The sequence below is a fragment of the Stenella coeruleoalba genome (assembly GCF_951394435.1).
Source record: "Stenella coeruleoalba genome assembly, chromosome: 10".
NCBI lineage: Eukaryota > Metazoa > Chordata > Mammalia > Artiodactyla > Delphinidae > Stenella > Stenella coeruleoalba.
The window spans coordinates 73,952,001-73,976,662 of record NC_137156.1 but is presented as its reverse complement, the minus strand read 5'-3'; the positions used below and the strand labels follow the sequence as shown (position 1 = coordinate 73,976,662).

Below are 24,662 nucleotides of genomic sequence, written 5' to 3'. Positions count from 1 at the left end.
ACCACCAGGGAAGTCCCACTAGTAGGCTCTCTTACGTCACTTTTCCAGGTGAGAAAAGTGATGCTCAGCAACATTAAATGGTCGCACTGGGATTGACTCCAAAGCCCACATCTCTGTTACAGACTCTCCCACGGAATGTGACAAGCATCGTGAGAGAGGTGCAGGCAGGGCGGGGCAGAGGAGGACCCACCAGTCACCCCAACAGCACCATGAAGTCAGCCTTCTGGATCCTCACACCCTCTGCCTTCTTGACCAGGACCCTCTGGGTGAGTACCAGTGAGAAAGAGGTTACCCACAATGCCCTGGGGCCATTTGCCTTTCCACTCTGCTGGGTATGCTCTTGTTTATTCATTCAACAAACATTCACTTGCTCTTGACCCTGTGCCAGACACACAGCCAGGTACTAAAGGGAGATGAGAAGGGACAGAGCCCACAGGCTTCCTGCCCTCAAGGTTTCTCAGTACAGGAGAGACAGATGCCCAACCAGGTGGATAGAGGGGCAGGCAGGGAATTTGGGGGATGGTCTGGGAAGTCTTCCTGGAGGAGGTGTCCTTTGATTAAGAACTGAACCATAAACACTGGTTCATGGCAACTCTCTTGCTGCAAGGTAGGTTGGGTAAGGACGGAGGGAGGAAATTCAAGAGTTAGGAGGCTGGGGGTGGCAAGACCCTGGGGTGAAACGGTAGTGGGGTCTGGTGCCAGAACTCAAGAAAGTCTCCCTGGCCCAGACCGCCCCCACCCACAGACTGGTAAGCCCAGGTGTTCAGAGCACAAAGAGGGCAGAGGTGGGTGTCCCCTCCTTGGGGCTTCGGAGACCCTCTGCCTTCCCCACCACCCGGGCTGCCCACGGTGCTTCAGTTTAAGGATCCAAAGCGGCCCCTGGTGGTCACTGCAGTGACAACAGCCCAGGCGGCTATCCTCCTGCCCAGTGGACAGGCTACCTCCGAAGGGAGGGGTGTGGGAGGGTGCAGAGAGGCAACCCCTGAAATGTTGCCTTCCAGTTGGCACAAGGACAGCCAACCGCCCACAAGGAGAGCCGCCTTCAGATTCTGTTCCCTTGTCTGCGGGCGCCCACCCTGTGCCAGGCCCTTGTGAGCAGCTTCAGAACCCCAGGTTTTAATTCAGGTTTCCCAGGTTTTAACACAACTTGATCATCGCTACCCTCTCTGAGCCCTGGCAAACTCCCCTGTAAAAATTTGGGGATAATCTTAAGAGTCAGTGCCTCATTGTTACTTAGGACATTTCTTACTGTAGATTTAAAAACTCATTTAAAAGCCACCAACAACCCCTGGGAAGGTGTGGAGGCAGCCCCCAGGTCTGTCTCTGGCCTAGGCCTGCGCTAGGGGAAAAGAGGTCACTGCAGCTCAGAAACAAGGGGAGGCCAGGAGTCAAGCAGGGGCACAGGTGCCTCCCAGCTTTCTGGCCACGCTCCCAGGCCACCAAGGACCCACTCTACCCATTTCCACCGATGAGGCCCAACCCTAATCCCCAGCCTGGGGCTCTGTCCAAGACCAGGGCCTTTCCTAGGACTCAGTACTTGTGTCTTTAAAGTAGCCTCTCATGGAATTAAGCTCTCAGAGCACTTTACACGAGTAATAGTAATTCTGTGAACCCTTACCGTGTGCTGGATACAGTGATATTCTTTCTGCGTTTTGTTGGTTAATCCTAAGAGCACTGTATGGGGCAGGTCCCATTACCCTGTTTCACTGAAGAAAAAATGGAGGCAGTTTTCTGTGAGGGTAAACCATCAGTGGAGGTCACAGCAGGACCAGGATTTGAACCCGCTGGCCTGTGCTAATAACCACCACGCTAAACGGTTTCCCTACAAACTATGCTTCCTTTTGTGAGGTATCCCTTCCACTCTGACTTGGGGAGCTGAGTCTCCCCAAAACTCGGGCATCCCCTCCCCCAGCAGCTCTGGGTGAAGGAAGGTTTGCCCAAGTCAGTTGGGAGATGGATGTGTTGTGGGATCTTTCTAGAGGTTAATCTTAGAATGGCTTTTCCCATTATCTTCCCATTTTATGGATGAAGCCACTGAGGCACAGAGACGAGAACTGCGTGAGGTGTCAGCTGAGACTGGAATCCAGACTTGCACCTGCAGCATCTGACCTGCTGCTTTCTGAGCGTTTCACACACATTAGGTTCTTTTGCTGCTACTAGTGGGGCCTGAAGCAGGCGTTTCCGGGGCTCGGTGCCTCTGCCAGGACTTGCCTCTCCTCTGAGATCATCCCACCTGCGTTTAGCATCAGCTTTGCCTTAAGAATGTCCACACTGACAGGGAGGGGTGTCCTGGTGCCTAGGGAAGGCGGTGGTCACGGCAGAGGGAGTAAAGTGGGCAATAAAAGGCCTGCGGGATTCTTTCATCTTCGAGCTTTGTCCTGGGGAGATAAGCAGGGCCGTTGGATGCGAGCCACAAATCAGGCTCGTAAACTCCCCATCTCCTGCCAGCCTGCTTTAGTGGAGAACTCTAGCGGAAGAAGGAAGGGGTGTGGGGTAGGCCACCCTAAATTCCTTGCACATGAGCCGGTCCCCTGCGGGCTCAGGGGCCCAGACAAAAGCCTTATCACAAAGCAAAAAGGATCCCTTTGTTTAGAAAGATTCCTCCCACCATGTTTTTGGGCAGCATCCTGAGACCAAAGCCAGAGAGAAAAAAATCAGATTCAGGCTTGCCTTGAGCGATGTGACATTTTCACTCCCTCTTGGAATTATGAGTTGCTATTGTGAGGAAAAGAAAAAAATTAGCTAAACAAGCTGTTTCTGGGAGAGTTTTCATTAGCTGAAATACTCTGATTACAAAGCCCCTTCCCCTCACAAGGGAATGGAGACTTGGAAAGATTTCATTCCTTTGGCTGAGCACTAAGGCCAAAGGGCACTTAAATTAACGATCTTGCTCCCCATTTCAAAATACAAACTGGACTCCACTGGTGGCACAGTGGTTAAGAATCCACCTGCCAACACAGGGAACGAGGGTTCAAGCCCTGGTCTGGGAAGATCCCACATACCACGGAGCAACTAAGCCCGTGCGCCACAACTACTAAGCCTGTGCTCTAGAGCCCACGAGCCACAACTACTGAAGCCCACGTGCGTAGAGCCTGTGCTCTGCAACAAGAGAAGCCACCGCAATGAGAAGCCCGCGCACCGCAACGAAGAGTAGTAGCCCCCACTCGCCGCAACTAGAGGAAGCCCGTGCGGAGCAACGAAGATCCAACGCAGCCAAAAATAATCTAAGAAAAAACAAACTTGGGGGGTTGACAAGGATTGAGCACTCATTTTGCCACTAACCTTTACTCTGCTAACTTTTTAAAATTAATTAATTAATTACTTTTGGGCTGTGTTGGGTCTTCGTTTCTGTGCGAGGGCTTTCTCTAGTTGCGGCAAGTGGGGGCCACTCTTCATCGCGGTACGCGGGCCTATCACTGTCGTGGCCTCTTTTGTTGCGGAGCACAGGCTCCAGACGCGCAGGCTCAGTAGTTGTGGCTCACGGGCCTAGTTGCTCCGCGGCACGTGGGATCTTCCCAGACCAGGGCTCGAACCCGTGTCCCCTGCATCGGCACGTGGACTCTCAACCACTGCGCCACCAGGGAAGCTGATACTCTGCTAACTTTTAAGGCTATGCAGTTTTCAAGGCAAATTAAATCCCTATGTGCCCAACTCATTTTGCACCAAACTCATCAAAATGTGGCTTTCAAGGCCCTTTGAAGTCTTAAGACTAGACACATGGTCAAGGGCCCACGTGTTTACAAACGCACTGGAAACAAAGGGAAACGTTAATAAAATGTTTCCTTCTTGGCAGCACTGCTGATGAGTGCTTCACGGGGTTGCAGAGGGAAACTGGATGAGGAAGAGGAGGGCGTCTGGGCTTGGAAGGGGCCAGGCCTCCTCTGGCTTGGGGATCTCTGCAGGGCAGCTGGCAGCTGCGGTCTGCCTAATCTCCACCAGCCACCAAAAGAGCGATCGTCCAGCCAACCCTTGGTAGGAAAGGGGCAAAGTCAGCCAGTGAAAGTCAGAAAGGGCCTGGCACCGCTGGTCCAGGGTCAAGTTTCAGTTTTCAATGTGTCTGCACAAACAACAGCCGGTTCCCATAGCAGGAAGTCCAGGTGCAGATAACAGTCGCCCTGTGGTTCTAGCCACTGACCAGTAGAGAGACGTACAAATTTCACTCTGAGACGTCTTGGACGTAACTGTCGGGGGACCACCAGGTGCAGCCCCAGGTGCTAACAAGCGGCCCGTGGAGGAGGCGCATCACCTGGCAGGGTTTGATCATAGAGAGCAGTGGCCAACACTCTCACAGCTCCCAGTGGGATTTCATCTGACCCTCACAACCACCCCAAGGGGGGCACATTCTGAGAGGTGAAGCAAACTCCTCAAGGCCACACAGCCAGTGAGCACCCGAGCCAGGACTTAAGCCCTAGACTACCTGATGCCAAAGTCCAGCTGTTAACTTACAAATGCGGTCTCCCCAGAAACCACCTGGCTTCAAGCTGGGCCCCTGTTTTCTTCTTCGGGCAAACTCAGCCGACTGCTGCCTCTCCAGACCCACTGGGCAGAGCCTGCATTCCCCAAAGCCCACGGGCCTCCTGCGGTCCAGGACCAGACATTCACGGTGCAGGCCCACAGACAAGGGTGCTCCCTTCAGAAGGACGGGCAGGAGGAACCTCCTTGTCTCCAACCCTCCTCCCACCTCTCAGAGGGACACAAATTGCCATCCTTGATCAACAGCCAGGTGTCAGGAAGAAACACAGAAAGATCTAGAGTCTTCCTTCCCTGCCCTTCCGTCCACCGTTCACCCTCAATACAAGGCTGGGGGTCCAGAACAGACTTCCCATCATCATGGCAACTGCCAGAGGCTTGCCTGGGGGTGCGGCTCCTGTTCCCATGGTGGGATAAGCAGGGAGGCAGAGCTTCCACTCTGGGGACAAAAAGGCAGGGGGCCCAGGGTCTGCCCCAAGTCAGCTTTGGGACTGCAAACATGTCAATTCAGCACCTGAGTTAGTGTCGTCACCATAAAATCATGTCACAGCACTGCTGTAGGGCAAGAGGAGGCAAGGGCTGAGTGTGCCCTAAACACGCAGCAAGGAGAAGCTTCCGGAACAGAAAGGAGGAACAGAGGCAGAGAGGATGGAGGGAAGGCGGCACCACCAATTCCAAACCCTGCTGTCCAAGGGCGATGGGATGACAGGTGATACTGCTTCCCTATTTCAAGGGTTTCCCAGGTCATCAGGAAAAAGACTCTCTCTCACCTTTTTTTTTTTTTTTTAAACCATAGCCTTCCCCTCAGTGGGTTTCACATCTGGGACTCTTAACCAGGGCAAGCCCTAGCAAACCTCTCCGGGAGGCTGTGTTGGTGCCAGGACCCCTCACCCTGATAAATTCACACTGAGGCCTGCGGAGAAACAGAACGTCCCCCCGCAAAAAAGAGGCGAGTCTCCCTGTTACGACAAGTTGCTTAGCCTGCGTTCTTTCGGCCAGCGTTTGGGAAAGCCGGTCAGAGACGCAAACCATTTACCAAAGGACACCATCCAAGAACACCTGGGGAGCTTATGGAGCAAACGCTGTATTTAATAAGTTATAAGATACAATTTACAGTTGGCATTTGGTTCCAGTTTTGCTTCCACATCCCGGTTTACGAAGCCTGTGGTCCTTTCACATCAGGCTTCGGGCCACTCCAGTTCCTAACAGGTGGGCTTTGCCAACACTCACCCTCAGCTGCTACACCTCGGGGAGGGTCACCCACCTCACCCTGTCCCATCCATGGACACACTCGAGATGACAGTGGCCACCTCCTCAGGACGAAACAGCAAATCTGAAAGGGCTGCCGGCCCAGACCACACGACACATCTGGGCCCTGCGGTCAGGCAGTCCCCGAGTGCTTTCACTTTATTCCAAAGCAGGTCTGCAAGAAGGCATGCAAAATGCCTCATACCCCCCATTTTCGGAATTTTGCACCTGCTCACTATTGCTTTCCAAAGAGCCTCGGGTGACACGTGGTCAGGGCCAAATACGCTTTCATTATTTCTGCAAATGGTCAAGGACCACCAATGAGCTGCTGTCCTTCCCTCCCCTGTTATTCCCTGACTTTCAGGCCAAAGGTTGGCAGGAGTTTCCTTCTATAATTATCTTCCAGAAAAAGTTCACGCTGGGGCTGCCTGGGGGTGAGTGTGGAGTGTTAGGTCACGTGACAGGCCTCTGCTAACACCTGGACCCACCTGCGGTGTCTCTGGACATGCTGGGGAGACTCATCAAACAGACAAATGGCTGGAGCGTATGTTAAGAACAGGGCTAGTGTTGGTTAAAAAAAAAGGGGGATCTTTGGCAAGTGCAGGGGCTGCTTGCCACTGCAGAGTTTCCTCAGACCCAGTGACTGAAACGGACTTTGAAAACAAAAGCAAAGACATGGCTGTCAAGATGGTCACATGCAATGACTCTGCAGGGAAATAAGTAGCAGGATGAGGGGAGAGGCACCAAGAAGCCATTTCGGCCAGTCTGTCACCTCGGACACTCTGCCCTTTGAGAGATGGGGGCGGGGTGGCAGTAGTGTTAAAACTGGTGTCACCCAATGGCCTTTTCTTACGTGATAGGGTCATCTTCTTTTATAACGACAACATAAACTAGGCGTCCCCATTTTCCCTGCCCTTCCGTCCAGTCCTGTTTTGCAAACTGACTAGACAACTTCATGTCTTAAAAATATCAGCGTTGTCTGTTCTTGTTCTGTCTGCAGGGGGTGATCTGTGCCAAAAGAGGTCCAGTTTGCCGGGCCTATTGAACAAATTTGCATTTCCTGAGTCCCCAACATGACCCTGAAGAGTCAAGTTTAGGACTTCTTTCTGAAGGTACTTAAAAAAACATGGCAATGTTTTTGGGATGGGGTTTCAGACCCGCAAACGGGCTGGAGGACTGTATAAAACGAGTTACAAACAAGCAACAAAAGCAACCACCAGAACGCCTCCCAGGACTTGATGAGGACTGTTTTAAGGCACCGTGACATGGAAGGGGCTGCCAGGGATGTGCTCCTCTCCCCACTTCACGGCCAGAACGTAATCCCCCTTCTCCTTGACGATGTATGTCACACTGTATTGTTGGTTGCCCACATGCTTCATGGAGACTTCTTCACAGGGGGTGGTGGGCCCGTGGACCCCGATCAGCAGCATGTTGGAACCTGGGAGGCAGAGGAAGGTGGTTACTCCATGAAGATGCATCCCAGAAGGCAGAGGAAGAGGGGGGGATATGGGAGCCAAAGGAAAGATACCAGTTACTGCCTGTTAAGCTTCTCTGATGATGCTGGGGACCTTTGAGAGGTGGGAGAGTGCAGCAGTTACGAGCAGGACTCTTATGGCTTCAAATCTCTGCCCTGCCACTTCCTGGGTGGGTGACCTTGGGTATGGTACTTCACCTCTCTCTGCCTTAGCTTCCCCATCTGTAAACAGGGGATGACACTAGCACCTACCTCATGGGCTTCTTGTGAGGTTTAGAGGAGTTATTGCATGTGAAGCCCTTAGCACACAGTAAAGGCTATGTAAGTGTTGGCTACTCTGATCTCATTTACTCTCATGAGAACCTTCAGGAAGGTCCTATGACTATTCCCATTTTAGAGAGGAAACTGACTTTTAGAAAGAGATTTAGTAACTTTCCCATGGTCACTCGGCTAATAAGCTTTGGAAATTAAGGAAGGAAGGAAGAAAGGGAGGGAGGGTGAGAGGAAGGGAGAAATAAGTAAGTGGTGAAGCCAGGTTTCCAGCCCAGATGTGCTAGATGCCAGAGCCCAGGCAACTAACATTGACACCCAAATAAATACCCAAGTTCAAATGGCAATTACAGCAATTAGTGACAGAGGAGAGGCCAGGTTACTGATACAATGCAATGAGGATAACGCGACCTTTCCTATGCACCTTGAGGGCATTTGGAAAAAATCAAGAGGCAAATCATTTAAAAATATTAAGTGCAGAACAGGGCAATGAACACGGTTACTTGCAAATGTCTGGGTTACATGGGTGGGTGGGCACTGCAGACCAGAGCAGGAAAGACCAAAGTACACAGAACAGAGGGTGCCACCCCATGCCCTCCATTCCCCGAGCAGGGCCAGGCTGCCTACCGGCTTTGCTGCAGTCCACCAGGAAGGAGCTCTTCTGGCCCACAAATGCCTTCGAGAGCCCCGCCCCCTTGGAGGTCACCTTGCTGGCATCTGAGGATGCCTTGGGGATGGCGCTATAGCAGGTCTCCGTGGAGGACCTGGTCACTGACTCCACCAGGATGGATGAGGTCTCGTTGGCCGAGCCGGGGCTGACCAGACGCTGGCCTAGGACACGGAAGGGAGAGAAGCAGGCATGACTGACCAGACAAGGCAAGTACCCCATGCAGAAGCCCCAGAAGAGCCCCGGCTCCCCAGCATCTGGATCCAAAAGCCACCACACCCCTACCTCATGCCCCCCAACACCTGGATCTAAATGCCACAACTTTTCCATCTCACCCCCCATAATGTCTTCTGTGGGGTTCTGGAGTCCTGTCCCACACAACTAAGATCTGGTTTCTGGGTATATGGGAGAGTCTGGCCTCGGCTGACTTGACCTGGAAGTCCTTCCAGGTCATAAGCATGGGCCCCAGGAATATAACCACGTGCCGCCCTATGGAATGGATATCTTTCCATTTATATAAAATACTCTACGTATAAGCAGTGTAAACATGTGGGACGACACTGACAAAATACCAAAAATGATTCGGCATATTTTTTTTTTTTTTGGGTGGTGCGGCGGAGCTTGTGGGATCCTAGGTCCTTGACCAGGGACTGAAATTGCGCCCTCGGCTGTGAAAGCGCTGAGTCCTAACCACTGGACTGCCAAGGAGTTCCCCTCTCGGCATATTAGAAGATGATTTTTCTATCTGAATTTTTAATTTACTTAATTTTAATTAAATTTTCTGCAATGAACCTATGCTACTTATATGACAGTGAACCAAGCAGAAAGAGACACGTGGAAGGAATTCACCACAATATTTATGGTGGTTACCTTGGGTGGTGGGCGGTGAAGTGGTTTTTACTGTTTGGTATTTTTTCCAGTGCTCTGAAGGAGGCACATTTTTATGAATTTAATAAAAACTTTTGATTATTTTAAAAGTGAAGGTTAGAAATGAGGGGAATTTTCAGGCCCTGACCTAAACAAATACGTAAGATCTCAAATATGTAAACATTCCTTCTTTTCTGTTTGAGACAGAAAACCACCTAATGTGCTTTCTCAACTTCTACACCCCTACTCTGCCTGCAAGTTTTCGAACATGCAGTCACTCTGACATGTCCTACCATATCTTTACATTCAAGATTCAAAGCAGATTCAACATCTCTAAAATCATCCAGTTTCTACTATCGAATAGCTCTGCTGATAATCTGACAAGATCACCTCCACAGGGGGAAGAATAACTTTAAAGGTGTCTGTGGTTGTTACCTGTCACCTTGGCCTTGAACGGGCTGCCCACGATGTGGTTGGGCCCGCCATATTTGACGCCAATTAGGTAGCTTCCAGGAGCCATGGGGGTGTACATGACTTTGTACCCTTCGGGGGTTTCCTGGCAATCCATTTTAACCTTGGACGGGCCTTCAATGGTGACGGACAATGTCCCTGGCCCTGCTCGGGTGGTGTTGATGAAAAATTCAGACTGGATACCTGGGAGAAAGGAAGCAGGAATAAAGATCACGTGGAAGGTTTGGAGGGATGGGGAGGGTGTGCTTTGGGGAGCGTTCTGGGGGCCCTGAAGCAGTGGCGGGGCACACGGAGGTTCCCTCTCAGAGGGGTCACCTTGGTGGCACGGGAACCCACCAGTACTAGCTCTGAGCTGCTGGCGCAGAGAACCTCAGGCCCTGGGGGATGGTAACCCCTTTCCAAGGCCCAGGCAGGAGTGTGGCCAACATTCTGTCCACAAGCACGCACCGCCTTGTTTTCTCCTCTGGGCACGAGCTGTGGCTGAGGGCGAGAAGCCTGAGTCATCAATGAGAGCCTGAAATGTTGCTTCCGCCCCCAAGGGCCAGCTCTGCCCCCAAGGGTGGGGGAAGCGTGGGCCCCTCTGACCTTTCCTTTCTCCTCTGGTTGGACTTGGAGAAGCCCAGGCAGCCCAGCGCTGCCTCCTTCCTCCTCAGGCTCCTAGCCCCAGACACCACGCTGAAGACCGGGGTAGCCGCTAGGACCTGCCAGCCCTGCCACTTTGCCTTGAACACCAGAAACAAGAACAGGACCAGAACAGCAGCTCCTGCTAATACCACTGGCACCACTCCGGCTCCAGATCCTGTGCCCATCATTTTACATGCCCAGTGATTCGTCTTTAACAAACGACAATGAGGCTCAAGGAGGTTCAGCCACATGCCAATCAGAGATACAGGAGAAAGGGGCAGAGCTGGTACTGAAGCAAGTCTGAGGGGGTTCAGACCCCAGGCCCGTCTCCTGGCCTCTGGATGGGCAGCGGGGCTGCCTCAGATGCCCTAACTGTAGCTCCAGGACATCCTACTTCTTGCCTGCCTGGTCCATGAGGGCCTCCTGCACAGACATCCTCCCTCGTGACAGAAGGAAAGCTGGGCCCAAAGACAGTGCCAACCAATGACCACTGTGGCGTTCCTGCCTGAGCCCAAGGCCCTGAAAAAGGCCCCACTCCCCCAGGCCCCTTTCTAGTTCAGAAGGGGAAGAGGCGGTCAGTCACCAGCTGCACACCTGCTACAGTGCCCTCTACGGGGCATCCCCGGCATAGCATTCTGCCGGGCTGGGCTTCTTCTAGAGCCCTGGACGCGCCCCAGCTGGGAACTATTTTGGTTTAATTATAGCTCGGAGGCCGCCGGAGAAAGAATTACTGTTCTGGTTATCAATAAGACAAAGGAGCTGCTATCATGCAACCCGGAATACAACCCAGATGTTTCTGGAAAAGCTCCCGAGGCTCCTGTCCCAGCACCACCCCCTCACCCCGCCTCCACAACTGTCTCAACCTTGTCTCTATACTGTGCAGCCCAGGAGCCCTTCACTCAGCCGCTGCCCTGCTGAAGCAAGGGCGTTGGGGGAAAGGGAGGGGTATTCAAACAAGGGACAGCGTTTCCACGAAGCAGCTGCAAGTGACAGCAAGGAAAGATACTTCTAAAGTGAAGATGAAAAGACCTGGCTGCAGTAGAAAGGACAGGATTGCTCCATTCCTAAGAAACATCAGTCCATCCTGATTGTGAGGGTCCAGAAAGGAAGATGAGGTGGGAAAAGAGAAATAAGGAATTACAGGGCAAGAGCAACCTATCAGGTGGGCTCCTTTATTATTCCCATTTTACAGGAACAAAGTGGAGGCTCAGTGAGGTCAAATAACTCACCCTAAGACACACAGCTGGGGAATGGCTGAACTGGGGTTTAAACATAAGGTCTGTCTAACCTGGAGCTAATGCACTCGTCTGAGAGCAGATGGGAGAAAGAAAATCCACATGCAGGAGTCCCTCTCATCACCACCTCCAGCCAGAATCAGTACCCCAGACATCTCTGGGCATGGCGGTGTTCCCCTGTACCCCCGTGTATATACAGATGAGTTCCTGTGAGTTTAATGCATGTTTAATGCAGCCCTACTCCATCTTCAAGGTGGGTGAGGGGTAACGGGAGGGAAGGAGGCTCTCCCCTTACATCTCGTGCACACTGGGGTTCCTGGGGCATTTCATCAGGAAAATGGCTCTTCCAGCCAGAGAGTCTGGAACTCCCTGGTCTAACTCCTGACCTTCTCAGTCCCTCTGCAGCAGACAGTCCCACCCCAAATTCTCCACATTCCCTGCTCTAAAACCTGCAGAATTGACCATTTAAAGCGTGAGCCAAGAGATACCGCCAGCCCACCCATAAAAACACAGGGAAGCTTGCTTTGTTCCGAAGGTCAGGATGCAGCCCTCCAGCAGCCGGGCAGAGACACCTTTTCATTCCACACACACTGCAGCTGTGTAATCCTGGGATGGATATTTGGGAAAAGGCCTGGGAGCGGGAGGGCTAGAAAAACAAGACGCCTTCCCCTCGACAAGAGCAATATTTACACAGGATTTGAAACAGGCTTGTTCTGTACCTCTCCCTCCTGGCTGGAAGTCTCCCTGCAAGACCAGCTCCTTCCCTCAGCAGCATCCAGTGCTGGCAAAGCACAGCCTGAAACCTGAGCTCCTGAGAAGGCTTGCGAACAGCCAACAGGAAGCACGAGAGGCCCTGGGCACAGCAGGTGTGACCCAGCAGGGGGATGGGTGGCTGCTGGCAGCACAGGAGACCTCAGTGGCTGCTGCGGGGCCTAGACCAGGGCCTGCTGGGGCTCCAAGTGCCAGGAGGACCCCACCTGGGCTTCAAGGGTGGATGGCTTGTCAGGAGCCAAATGCCTGCACTACTGCCTGGGGACCTTCCAGCGCAGCTGGGAAGATAGGTGTCCTTGTGTAGGACACCCCACAAAGCAGGCCAGGGATGTAGCCACTGCCTCGGGGCGAGCCAGCCATTTAGGGAGGCAGCAAAACTCGGGGGTTAAGCGAGCAGGCCTTGAGGTTGTGAGCCTGGACTGGTTCTGGCTCTGCCCGCTCCAAGCTAAGTAAGCTCGGGGAGTGACTCAACCTTTCTGAGTTCTCACTTTGCTCATCTGTATAACGGACACTGCCTAGGGTGAAACAATACAGTGCCTTTTACAAAGGGCAAGCTGCTGGCCCAGAGTTCAGTGTGGAGCCAGACAGGATGGGCCTGGGGAGATGCGAAGTGCTCATGCAGACCCTGTGGGAGGTTCTGCTGAGGCCACTGCTGGGGCCAGAGTCGCAGGGTGGCACACCAGCCGGTCAGTCACTCCTGCACCCGGGCAGGGCCCCTCGTCCCCTTACGACACTCACTCCACAGGGCTGGATGCCGGGAAACCACGGCCACTCATCCCCTTGCCTGTGGGTCTGCTCTGTCCCACTCACCATGTGGGGTAGGGGGGAGACTAACAGCAAAATGTGCACACACAAGGAACTCAAGAATCCTTCCTAAGAGGCCCCAAAGTAACACTCAGACGCAAACTGCGTCCCAGTGAGTCCACGCCTGCAAAGAAACGTAAGTGGACAAGCTCCCCACCCTGGCATCTTCCGTAACAGTGACACACTAGACACCCCTGATGCCCACCTCTACATTCACGGTATGGACACTAACTACAGCCATTACGAGGCAGGTAGATCTGTAGGTTTTGACATGGAAAGTTCCTTAAGAGGTCAAGTGACAAAAGCAAGCTGTACTGAAATACAAATAGCACTAAGACTATTTCTATAAAATAAAACTCCATGTCTACCTTTTTAACGAACCGACTAGCCAAGCAACCAAGTGACCAAGAATGAAGCCCAACAAAGAGACAATTGGAAGGTCCTCCCCTGATCGGTTAAGCCGTGTTTCCTCCTGGACCCAGAGGGAGGGAGGGAGGAGAAGCAAGATGGAACTTTACATACTTCCTCACTGCCAGTATTTTTCACAATCAAACGTGTTCCATCTGTGGCAAAGACTAAAAAAGAATTGGACTGTTTTCGTCTTTTCTCCTCCCCCGTTAGGATTAGAATAAAAAGGAGCCAGGCTGTGACAGGTCTTACTGCCGACTGAATGTGTTTCTAGGAGGCCAGGGTCCACGAAAGGAGCTGGTGGGTAGGGGACCTCCCCAGAGGCCCGTTACATGCATCATGAACTCTGTGCAGGCAAAGGAACCCTCAAAACAAAAGATGCTGTGCTGTATTCCCTATCAGTGTCCCGGTCCTAAAAGAACCTGGCAAAGGAAGACAGCTGCAGCACCACAAAGAGTCATGAGCTGTGAGAACGCAGCCATCAAGCCCTCACTCTGGATTTGCCGCAGGTCAAGCGAGAGCCTCCCAAGGGTGCATTACTGAAGTTTCCCTGGGGAGAGAGGATGGCAGGCTTCCCGGGGGCTTGCAGAGTTCCACCTGCTCTTCCCCGGGGACAACTCCGTTAAAGACAAGAGGCAGAGGCAGTGTGTTACCTGTGGTGCCCCCCTCCAGCCCTGAGCCGTAGGCGGACACCAGGGCAGGGTTCCCCGCTTGTCCGGGTTCCCCGACTCGTACTTTGAAGGGACTTCCAACCACGTGGCTCCCGTTGAACTTGACGTCGATCGTGTGGACACCATTCTCGTGGGGGATGAAGCGCACAGCATACTTATCTGGGAGAGTGAACAAAGGCACAGGGTAAAAGTGGGCCCGTGGACCCGACCAAGGTGGGTGGGGACAAAGGACAGGAGCCCAGCCTGAGGGCCGATCTTACATCACTAACAAGAAATGGCCCTGCTGCAAGCCTGGCACCCAATATGCTGGTGATCAAAACCAGATGGGCCTATTTGTCTGCACCTAGACAGCCCTTTGGGAAATGCATCCAAATCTCAAATTCTGTGTTTAATCCTCTGTGGCTTTGGCCTCAGAAAAACACTTCCTTTATGAAAAGCTCACTTCTGGCGCAGTTTCTCTGCTTGGCCAGGGGAAAAAATGGTTCCAATTGAGACTAATGCTCCTTAATTAAGCTCCAAGCTAGCAACGGCCCCACGGGGCAATGGCCAGGTTTCTCACTGTGTGTCTGGCTCACAGCATGTGGTAAGATGATCTATAAACTGAAATGGGCACCTAGAATATCCTTCCACCATGCACCACTTGACCACCCCTTCCTCCTTGAAGTGCTCCCAGCTGGGATGCAGAGTCTGTTCTCCTCCAGTCAGTCTCTCAGCCTCTCCCTGGCTCCTTGTACCCTCCATCCCCTTCAGAACTTTTGTTGCTCAAAGCTCCACCCAAATCCTCTTGTCTTCTCCTCTGGACTCTCTCCATATGGAGCTGCCACCCATATCCTTCGACACTGCACGTCCCCCATCAGTCCCCAGCTGGTACCCACCCCTCCTCTCTGAAAGCCAAAAGTGATCCCACCCCCATGTCCACGTATGGTCCTTGATTGGGTCAAATTAATGTGGGATAGCAAGGGGAGAAATCCCTCTTTCCCCAAGCCTAAGTCAATTAGCACATGGCATTTAGCCACACAGGAAGGGACTCAGGAACAGGCATGTATGTTCAGTGAGATAGGAGGGGAGGTTTGCTGGAGACTTCTGCAAAAGGAGCATCTAAGACTTCTGGAGAAAGAATCTTGAGGAGAGAATGTCTCTCTTGATTGGTGTCATGCGCTGCTGCAGCCACCTTACCACCGAGAGGAAGGCCACTTTCAGAATGAGGTCCACAAATCAGAAGAAAGAGCAGAGATGTCTGGGGCCTTGGAGAATATAGCTGAATGGCTGAATTAAATTGGTGCTGAAACCCATCTTAGATCTTGAACTTTCCACTTACGTGAACTAACAGACCCCCTTGTAATGGACCATGTGTGCAATGGACCCCCTTTATTATGTGAACTGGCTTGAGATGGGTGTTCTGTAATTTGTCACCAACGGCATCCTAACTGCGTCAGGCTGGTGGTCTCAGACACTGCTAGGGCTTCAAATACTGCCTGGGGCTGAGGACACCATATCTCACTTGGTGGTTAAATTCCAATGCAGTAGAGATCTATTAAATGTTCCCACTTGGATATCTCAGGGACACTTAAAAACCTCTCAGAAAATAAAGTATTCAACTCTGTAAGGCAGTGACCAGCCCTTGCTCACCCATGGCTGCTGTCCTGAGCTTTGTTAACTGCACCATCATTTTTCTACCCCATCACCAAGCTACACGTAACCTTTCTGAATTCACTGTCATTCCCTATGGCCAACTGGTCACCGAATGTTATAGTTCTCTGACCTCAAGTCCTTCCTCTGCATTTCTAACACTGCTGATTAATCCTGTTTTCTCAAACGGACCACTCTGCGAGCGTCGGCTTACCACCTTGCCTTTCAGATGTACCAACACATTCACTATAATGTGGTCAGACTTAAACCATTATCTGACCAGATATGGGTTTAGAGCCCACACATTTGTTCCTTCTGAGGCTCCCCACTGCCCTTTCTTTTTCCGCCCAGTGGGAGGAAGATGTCTAAATGCCAACCCAGGTCCCAGGTGTCTACCCTCACTGCACGCAGAGCAGGGTACGCAGTAAACACCCAATAAGGGCAGTGGTCACAGGGCTCTTCCTCATGTATCAGGGCCCATATTCAATGTTACCTCCTCTGAGAAGTCCTTCTGACCTTGTCAAAGCAGAAACCCTTTTCCTCTCATGCTCTGACCATCTTTACCATTTGGTTCTCAATTCTGCTGTGCTGTTGGTGATCAGCTGGGGTCCTCACCTGTGCACCGCACCTTTCTGGCTCACACTCTTTAGGTCCTCACTAGACTCTGTGCTCCTCCCTGAAGGCAGGAATCATGACTTCCTCAGCCTTACCTTCCTGTCAAGTCTCTGATACTTAATAAATGTTCACTAGAAAAATGGTCTCGTTCAAGTTGATTGACATCACAGAATTCCATACACCAAGGCAGCGAGCCAGAGAATCTCATGCTATTAAGTCCTACTGGGGACCCAGATTCTCTCTTTCCTTTTTTTAGCCGCACGGCTAGCGGGATGTTAGTTCCCCAACCAGGGATTGAACCCGGGCACTCAGCAGTGAAAGTGCAGAGTCCCTGGACCGCCAGGGAATTCCCCAGATTCTCTTTTCTTAATTTACAGCAATCAACCTTTTTCTCAGAGTAGAGAGAGATCAGAGTGTACTTATTCATTTCATAAGGTAAACAATAAAGATCTGTGATATTTTATTAAAATATGAGAGAACATCACAATGAATGTCATGTGAAAGAAATCTGAAAAACAACTGAAAATAAAGAAGTATTTGTTTAAAAAAAAAAAAAAAAGCCTGCCCCTGGCAAATGTTTATACCCTAATTTATAAACAGTGTCTGGCAACAGCAAAGGGAATCCGAAGGCCTTGCAGAGGCTGATGACCCCTCCGTCAGGATACATGTTTGCAGAAACATTCCTGGTGCGGGCGCTGGTGCTTACCTGGCTCCAGCTCAGACACGTGGCATTCCTCCACGGCTCCAGAGGGGCTGTGCACCTTTGCATCGATCTTGCCTTTTGCCCCATTCAACCTTATAGCAAAGGAGGCTGGCTGGTTAACTTTTAATCCTGATTCCTGAGAATTTAATACATGAGATGCGTTACAGCCCTCGGCGTTCTTGCTCGACAGCATACACAGACCCAACCCAGGATTCCAGCGGGGGGACAGTTCTCATGCAAACAGGCCTGGAATATGTTTTTCTATATAACACCTGGCAACAAAAGAGCAGGTTGAGTAATTCCACGTTTCTAGCGTTAAATATAAGAAAGGAGAGACACACATCTGCACGGTCTTGTATCTAAACCATCTTGATTCAGAGATGGTTCCTAGGTGTGGGGACTTAAGACATCCTGGCCAGCAGGATTACAGTTTCAGCATCCCAGACAAGAGCTGTACAGGCCAGAAAATGCAGAATCTTCCAGATCTGCCCCCTCCCTCAAAAAAGAAGAAAGAAAGAAAGAAAAAAAAGACTTCCTCTCCCCACCGCCTTTTTAGGAGGAGGCTGGCAGCCAATAAAACCCTGCACTCACTAACATGAACGAAGGCTTTGTATCTCAAGGGTGGAGATGCAGAGAACTTTTAATAAACTTGTAAAGGGCCACACATGATTTTTCTTTCATGCAGTACTGCACAGTGGCTAAAAACCAGCAGAACCTGGATTTACTGCCATTTCCTAGCTACATAACTAAACTGTTGAACCTGTTTGAGTCTCAGTTTCCTCCTCTGTAAAAACAGGCATAATAACCAAATCTACCTCAGAGAGCTGCTGTGAAGATTAAACGAAGTTATGCATTCAAGGCACTCAGCACAGGGCCTGGTCCATACATAGGAAAGTTTAAAAATGTCAGCTCCTATTAACATGCATTTAGAAGTTGTTAGTCCCCCCCCAAAAAGCCATGGGAGAAGTGTAGCTTTTGCTCTTGAGTAGATCAGTTTCACTCTCCATGCTTTGTCTTGGAAACTACATCCTCTGCTGGGAGAAGGGGATTGGAAGTTCAGATGCTTAAGATATCTTAAGATTGGCCAATCCTGAATAGCAAAATTTTACAAGCCAGCAGTTTTGATGTAAACATGGTTGGACAGCTACTCAGATGATAACTCTAAAGCAGCAGGGCTCACACGTAATGTGCAACCGAGGGTCTTGTTGAAATGCAGATTCTGATTCAGTGGGTCTGAAACGGACCCTGGGACTCCATGTTTCTAAGGAGTTCCCAGGGGATGCTGAGGCTGCTGGTCCAAGGATCACATCTTAGCTTCAAGGCGCTATAAGCACTGCTGCCTCGTTCAGTAGTCACTAGCCACATGTGGTTATATACAGTTAAATTTAAATCAATTAACATTAAAAACTCAGTTCTGGACTTCCCTGGTGGTCCAGTGGTTAAGAATCCGCCTGCCAATGCAGGGGACATGAGTTTGAGCCCTGGTCCGGGAAGATCCCACAGGCTGTGGAGCAGCTAAGCCCGTGCGCCACAACTACTGAGCCTGCGCTCTAGAGCCCACGAGCCGCAGCTACTGAAGCCCGCGTGCCTAGAGCCCGTGCTCCGCAACAAGAGAAGCCACTGCAATGAGAAGCCCGCGCAACGCAATGAAGAGCAGCCCCCCACTCGCGGCAACTAGCGCAGCAACGAAGACACAACACAGCCATAAATTAAAACAAAAAAACAAACAAAAAAACTCAGTCCCTCAGTTACACTAGCCACATTTCAAGGGCTCAAGAGCCACATGTGGCTCATGGCTACCATACTGCTCATCGGAGATGTGGGACATTCCCACCGCTGCAGAACATTCTACTAGACTGAGCTGCACTAGAGGTTACAGATGACGGAGGACTGAACACAAAATTAAGGAGTCTTTGATCGCCAGACCACCCCCATGCCACACCCTCCCCTACAGAATGCCAGCCAACTCCAATTTTCTAAAAAGTCTCAAAAGCAAGACAAAACAATACATGCCTCTCTTTCCTAACCAGCACCAGATGTTGCCGTGCAGCCTTGCCAATAAATCTCCAGTAAATAATTTACATATCACTTGGCATCAGGTGACGTGGGGAGAACAGGGGACAAAGTTGACACACAGGTCCCTCCTGTTGTAGCAGCTGGTTACACAAGCTTGACGGACATATCAGCCTGCGGCATACTTGTTTAAATATTTTATGACCAAACTGTTATAAGAGGACTCTATGGAAGTTTCTTGGAGCCGATTTCTCCACATCAGCTCCTTTTGGACAGAAGCGTTTACGTTACCTGAATTCACTTGCCACTAAATCCTCAAGAGGGAGATAAACGCCTCACAAGATCCAAAAGAAATCTTCCAGATGCGTGAAGGCAGCTCTTTGCCCTCAGCAAATGCCAGCTTTATCTCCCTCCGTAGGTTTAAGTTGGCCACAGAAGGAACTTCTGTTAAGAAGTCTTTAAATGAAACACAAGAAAAACATCTGCACCACAGTGACCAGTCAGTATCCTTGGTACTCTCCAGATGAGGCCGCTTCAATCTGTAGACCGTGACCCTGGTCTGGGTTCTGTTTGGGTTCCCTAATGTTTGAGACAACTAGCAGTACCAGTCCCCCTCAGGGGAAAGTTAGACTCTCAAATGTACACCAAGTACACGGAACCAATCTGAGGTATGAGGTTGAGTTTTCATCAATCCAATATGTTCAAGAACTGGGGGGCAGCGGAAGGCTATTTAGAAACCCCTCTACCCAGAAATCACATTCTGGGATTTTGGTGTTATTCCGCAGCCAAACTGCTACATCTGATTCAGTGTCCTAAGACCCAAGGGCGTCCCCAATACTTCTTAGTTTGGCTGAAGGCTCTAATGCAACCCCGAATTAAGCGCCCTGGTTAAGCCAGGGTGAAAAGTTGCATTTCCTGCCATTCTAAGAGGTTGGGCTATGTAACCACCTGCCACATGCCAGGGTTGGGATTAAGGTGGCCGCTGTTAAGAGCATGGCTCTGGAACCCCCGAGACCTCACTCTGCCTCATTCTAGCTGGTGCCCATAGCTGGATCCTCTCTGCATCTCAGTTGTTCTATCTTTAAACGGGGGGTGGGGGTCAAGAAAAGCTACTCACCGGACTGTGGCAAGGATTTAGGGAAATAACACTGATACAGTTCTTAACACAGTGTTTTGCACGCTTACTATAAATAAATCAGCATCATAAAATAAATCACAATTGACTTTCTTGAGGAAAAGGAAGCCAATAATAGCCAGCTGGACATCACTGGACTGTTCGTTTTGTGTTTGTTTTGTTTTGAAAGCCCTCCTTAACCCCTGACCAATTATTAACAGGCCTTCTTTGTTTCTCTGGAGTGAAGATTTAGAAAACAAACTCGTCTGCAAATGTTGAGGAGTTTTGCTGACCGTGGCTGCTTTCTGCTCGCCCCAACGGTCTCATGTCCTGAATGTGACTCTGCTGCAGGAAAGGTCCCCTACGCCTGGCAGCATCCGTGGTCAAAATGTGCTGGGGTCCCTGGCACAGTCGGAGATTGAAGGGGCCTTGGGAGTCCAGGGCCTCACTGGCTGGGCTGTGGCCAAGGAGACGGATGTTTCCTTGTGTCTCACCTGAAGGCTCAGAACAGTGAGGCGGCGGGCATCGTCAGAGGGCGCGATCACCGGCACCAGGTAGGGACTTTCTGGGATGTGCTCATCATTGAACTTGATAGACACCTCGTAGTTACCTGTGGGGACAGGAAAGACCCATCATGTCAGAGATTCTGGGAAGGTGGTTCCAGAGTGGCCTCTTGTTTCTCTAGCTAGGGCCAAAGTGCCTTCCGAGAGACCCTGGCCCGCTCCACGGCTGTGGCTGACTGGGTCAGAGAGGGTCACCTGGCTCACACCAGGCCAACGCAATTTTCTTAGTTGGAAAGGGCAGGGATTCTTTTTTTTTTTTTAATCTTAGATATTCTGTTTAATAATTTCAAAGAGCATTGAAGCACTGAAGTGTTTGTTCTGTGTTTTGCCAGCGTGTATGTGAATCCCCACACCAATCACGCATCAACGTCTGGTGTGTATTCCCAATTTCTCTCCAAAGGAGAGGCTTACGACAGAGCATTTTATTAAAAATTATAGACTTAAGAATAAGAAGGGCTTCGTGTAACTAGGATCCCATTACTGATCCTGAACTATGAAGCGTAAGACGTAAACTTTGAGAACAGGGGTAGAAGCAGAGTGATAACTAGGAAAGAAAATCTAGTCAAGGAAGAAGGTCAGGGATTCTTAGCCTGGGCCCACACAAAGGGTCTGTGTACAGTACTCAGGAGATCCATCCAACTCGAATGGGAAAAACGCACATCTTTATGTTTCCTAACCTCGAACTGAAATTTAGCATTTCCTTCCTTTAGAAAAGTTGACAAGAAACCACAGCACATTAAGACTTGTGATTCTGTCAACAAAAACCATCACTTTCCAGCTTTATATATATATCTTGACATACCATTTACACTCACTGCCACTTAGAAATTAAGGTAGGTAATAGACCATCACCAAATCATATGATTTAACGTATTAATGAAAACGTGTATATGTTGCTATGTTGCACAGTTGTTCCTTTAAAAAGATTTTGATAACAATATTTTATTAAAATTGATTTCTTTTATAATCTGAAGTAGTTTATTTCATGTGTTTAAAAATATTTCCTGAGATGGTCCCCATGGGCCTCACCAGATGCCAAAAGGATTCATGGCGCACAAAAGGTTAAGAACCCCTGATCGAGGAGCTCAGATGCTGAGGCCACTCTTCTGGGGCAGCCACACCAGCCACTGGCCACAGGTGGGCGGAGAGAGGCTGGTCAGTGGGAAGAATGAAACAGCTGAACAAGAGCATAAAGCAGTGAGGCCAAGAGACAAGGAGAACAAGAATTCCTACCCCTTTGAGGCGTGGCTGGATATCCTGCAACTGGATTTCCAGGACGCGTTCCCACGGGCCCATACAGATAAATTCCTCTTCTACTGGAGCTAGCCTGATGAGTTTCTGTTCCTTACAACCCAACCATCCCTAAACAAGGAAAACGTCCTCCATTGGCCCCCGAGTACCTACCAGGCTCTTGGGCAATATAAGACACACCACATGATCCGTTTTTATGGTCATCAAACGTAATCTCGGCCTTACTGGGGCCCTCAACAGCGATGGAGAGGCCCCCGGCACCTGCCTCCCGGGTCCAGATGCTGAATTCAGCTGAGACAAAGAAACACCTGGTCAGTGACTGAGCCCGGTATAGGCCCCTCTTCTGGCTCAAACATGGGGTGCTGGGTTCTGTTTGTTGCCAGCCCTTTCCTCTTTCTCTAACCCCAAGCAGAACCCAAGCAAGGGCACTGGTGATGTTTGCTAAGCCCCATCCATGACTACACTAAGCTCATGGGCGATCAGACATCTTTGGAATACATGCAAACCAAGTCAGAACAAGATGAGAACATTCAGTTTCATCCCCAGAGACTTTCCCACTCAGCAACCACCACTGCAAGGGACCGTCACAATCAGTTTTATAGAATTCTAGCATGTTTCGAAGAACATTAGTCTGCAAGATGCCCTGGAAACGGTTTTATGACCCTGAGGCTCTCTTAGAGACTCACAATACACACCCATAAATTACAGGCTCCGAGAAGTCCTTCAGTAAGACACTTGTTTAGCTTTGGGTAAGCAATTCCCAAATGTCTTTAGCCACGGAAGCCTTGTTTTAAAGAATGCCCCTTCACACCATCCCTCAGTAACACACAACGTCTTCCTTTCAGAACAGGGTGAAGAGTGCAGGATGCTCACTCTGCCAGGCTGAACTCAATCTTCTCAAGTAAAAAGCCTGCCCAGAACGCTCACCTGGGACTCCTGCTTCTCCTCGCTCTAGGCCAGGGCCTCCTGCCCGGACCTTCTGGGCGCCCCCCTCACCCAGAGGCCCCACAGTGAACTGGAAGGGGCTGCCGGTGACGTGCTGGCCGCGGTACTTGACGCTGACGGTGTGAACCCCCATCTCCTGGGGCACAAACCGGACACAGTGCGAGTTCTTTCCCACAGGCACAATCTCTGCCTCGGTCACGCGGCCTGAGGGGCTGGTGACGTGGGCCGACATGTCACTGCTGTCGATTTCTGAAAGGGGGCAGGGAGAAAAAGAGGAGGGTCAGGGCGAGGGCCTGAGGGGGAACAGGACATGCAGGGCAAGCAGCAGACGGCAAAGCAAGTGTAGGCCAGGGGTGCGGGGTGCTCAGGCTTCCTCCCATCCTGGCTGGATGCCTGCCCTCCTGTCTCCCTCAAATCCCTGGGTGGTCGTGGCCAGCATGGAGAGTGCAGGGCCCTTCCAGCCACCCGGTGCAGAGAATATTCTGGGGGCACTGACACATCTTGCCTCGCCGAGCACTTTGACAGCCTTCCTGGCTGGAGCTGAGTTAATTCCACACAGCAGTGTCAAACCAGAGCTTGGGCTGATAGTTATAGCATGTAAACAGCAACAACAATGATGGCTCAGATGTTTCTAAGCAGATGTGACATGGGGCCATCAGTCATGCTTACAGGGGCTCTTTTCCATAGGTAAGGACAGAAAACACAAGAGCCCTCATCCCTCATTGTCAAGAAGCCTTGGCATTTCTTTCAGGCAACAAGACAAAATGCGTTTAGAGGAAAAGGTGAACCCAGGTTGGTCCCAGTGGCAAAGGGGAAACCATGCGTGAGCAAAGCTTTGAGCAAACCGAAAACAAGAGGCCACACTTCCAGAAACATGACGCCTCGGGTCCCCAACACCAGGAAGCAGACGCGTCTGCTCCACCCAAGGTGCTCTGCCATGCCAGCGACCGTGCCTGCACTGACGAGGTGGAGACAGGCGCGCCGCATGCTGGGTGGCCAAGTAACGCCATCACCTACAGCAGCACGAGACCGCACCCTCCAGCCCTACAGGATCTGGGCAGCAGCTCATGACTCTGAGCCCTGAGGACAGAGAAAGGAAGGAGGTTGAGGGGAGGGTCACCCCACATGGCCTGGGTCTGGAGGATATCCGGAGGCTGGAGGGCCATCCTCCCCTCTAATTGACAAGAGAGGGTGTTTTAGGTAATGATGGAAAAAGTTAGTCTCAGCCAGTCATCTAGTACCACTGAAAAGAGTAAGAAGGAGTCAAGAGCTAGACAAGACTTGAGGGAAAGGGTGACTGACCACATCACACAAAGATAAGAGACAAACAGGCAAAGGCAACAGGAGAGAGAATTCCCCAAATGAGAAATGTGAAGCAAACGAGAACACAGTCCACTCGTCTAGTGACCAGAGAAATGCAACTGAAAACTGGATACCGTATCTTTCCATCAGATTGATCAAAGTGAGAACCAAAGACAGTGGCCAGTGCTGGTGGGGAAACAGAGAAACAGGCATCAGTTCGTTTTCTGGAGGACAGGCTGCCAAGGCATAGCAGCAACTGAAACGTACTGGCCCAGCAATCCCACTCCCGGGCACCCATCCGAAGTGATGACAGATGTCACAGAGCACTGATTAAGGGGGTCAAGGGATGGAGATGAGCATACATGAAATGAGAAAACCCAATGAGGACATACACCTAGACGAGAATTGGAATCTTATACAGTCATGAAAAGGATGCTGGGGAAGTATACTTTGGTGTGGAAAGATGCCCACGATACAGTGAGTGAGAAGTGCACCAGAGGGATCTGAGACCGAGCCCGTGTGTCTAGGAGGCTGGAGGCATCCAGGC

General features: G+C 50.9%; 1 protein-coding gene across 3 annotated transcripts in view; it reads right to left on the bottom strand.

Moving 5' to 3' along the window:
* Positions 1-4,621: 4,621 nt before the first annotated feature.
* FLNB (filamin B) overlaps positions 4,622-24,662 on the bottom strand; it is a 139,697-nt gene continuing 119,656 nt past the window's right edge. The window contains exons 40-47 of one of the 3 annotated variants that reach the window (XM_079933631.1): positions 22,796-23,062; positions 22,022-22,159; positions 20,549-20,664; positions 16,931-17,063; positions 13,963-14,139; positions 9,432-9,650; positions 8,090-8,293; positions 4,622-7,156 (exon numbers count right to left, since the gene is read on the bottom strand). In XM_079933631.1, coding sequence (XP_079789757.1) covers positions 6,969-7,156; positions 8,090-8,293; positions 9,432-9,650; positions 13,963-14,139; positions 16,931-17,063; positions 20,549-20,664; positions 22,022-22,159; positions 22,796-23,062 — 1,442 coding nt within the window. In that variant the 3' untranslated portion in view covers positions 4,622-6,968. The remainder of the gene's footprint in view (positions 7,157-8,089; positions 8,294-9,431; positions 9,651-13,962; positions 14,140-16,930; positions 17,064-20,548; positions 20,665-22,021; positions 22,160-22,795; positions 23,063-24,662) is intronic. The other 2 variants (XM_079933629.1, XM_079933630.1) reach the window with 2 other exon arrangements.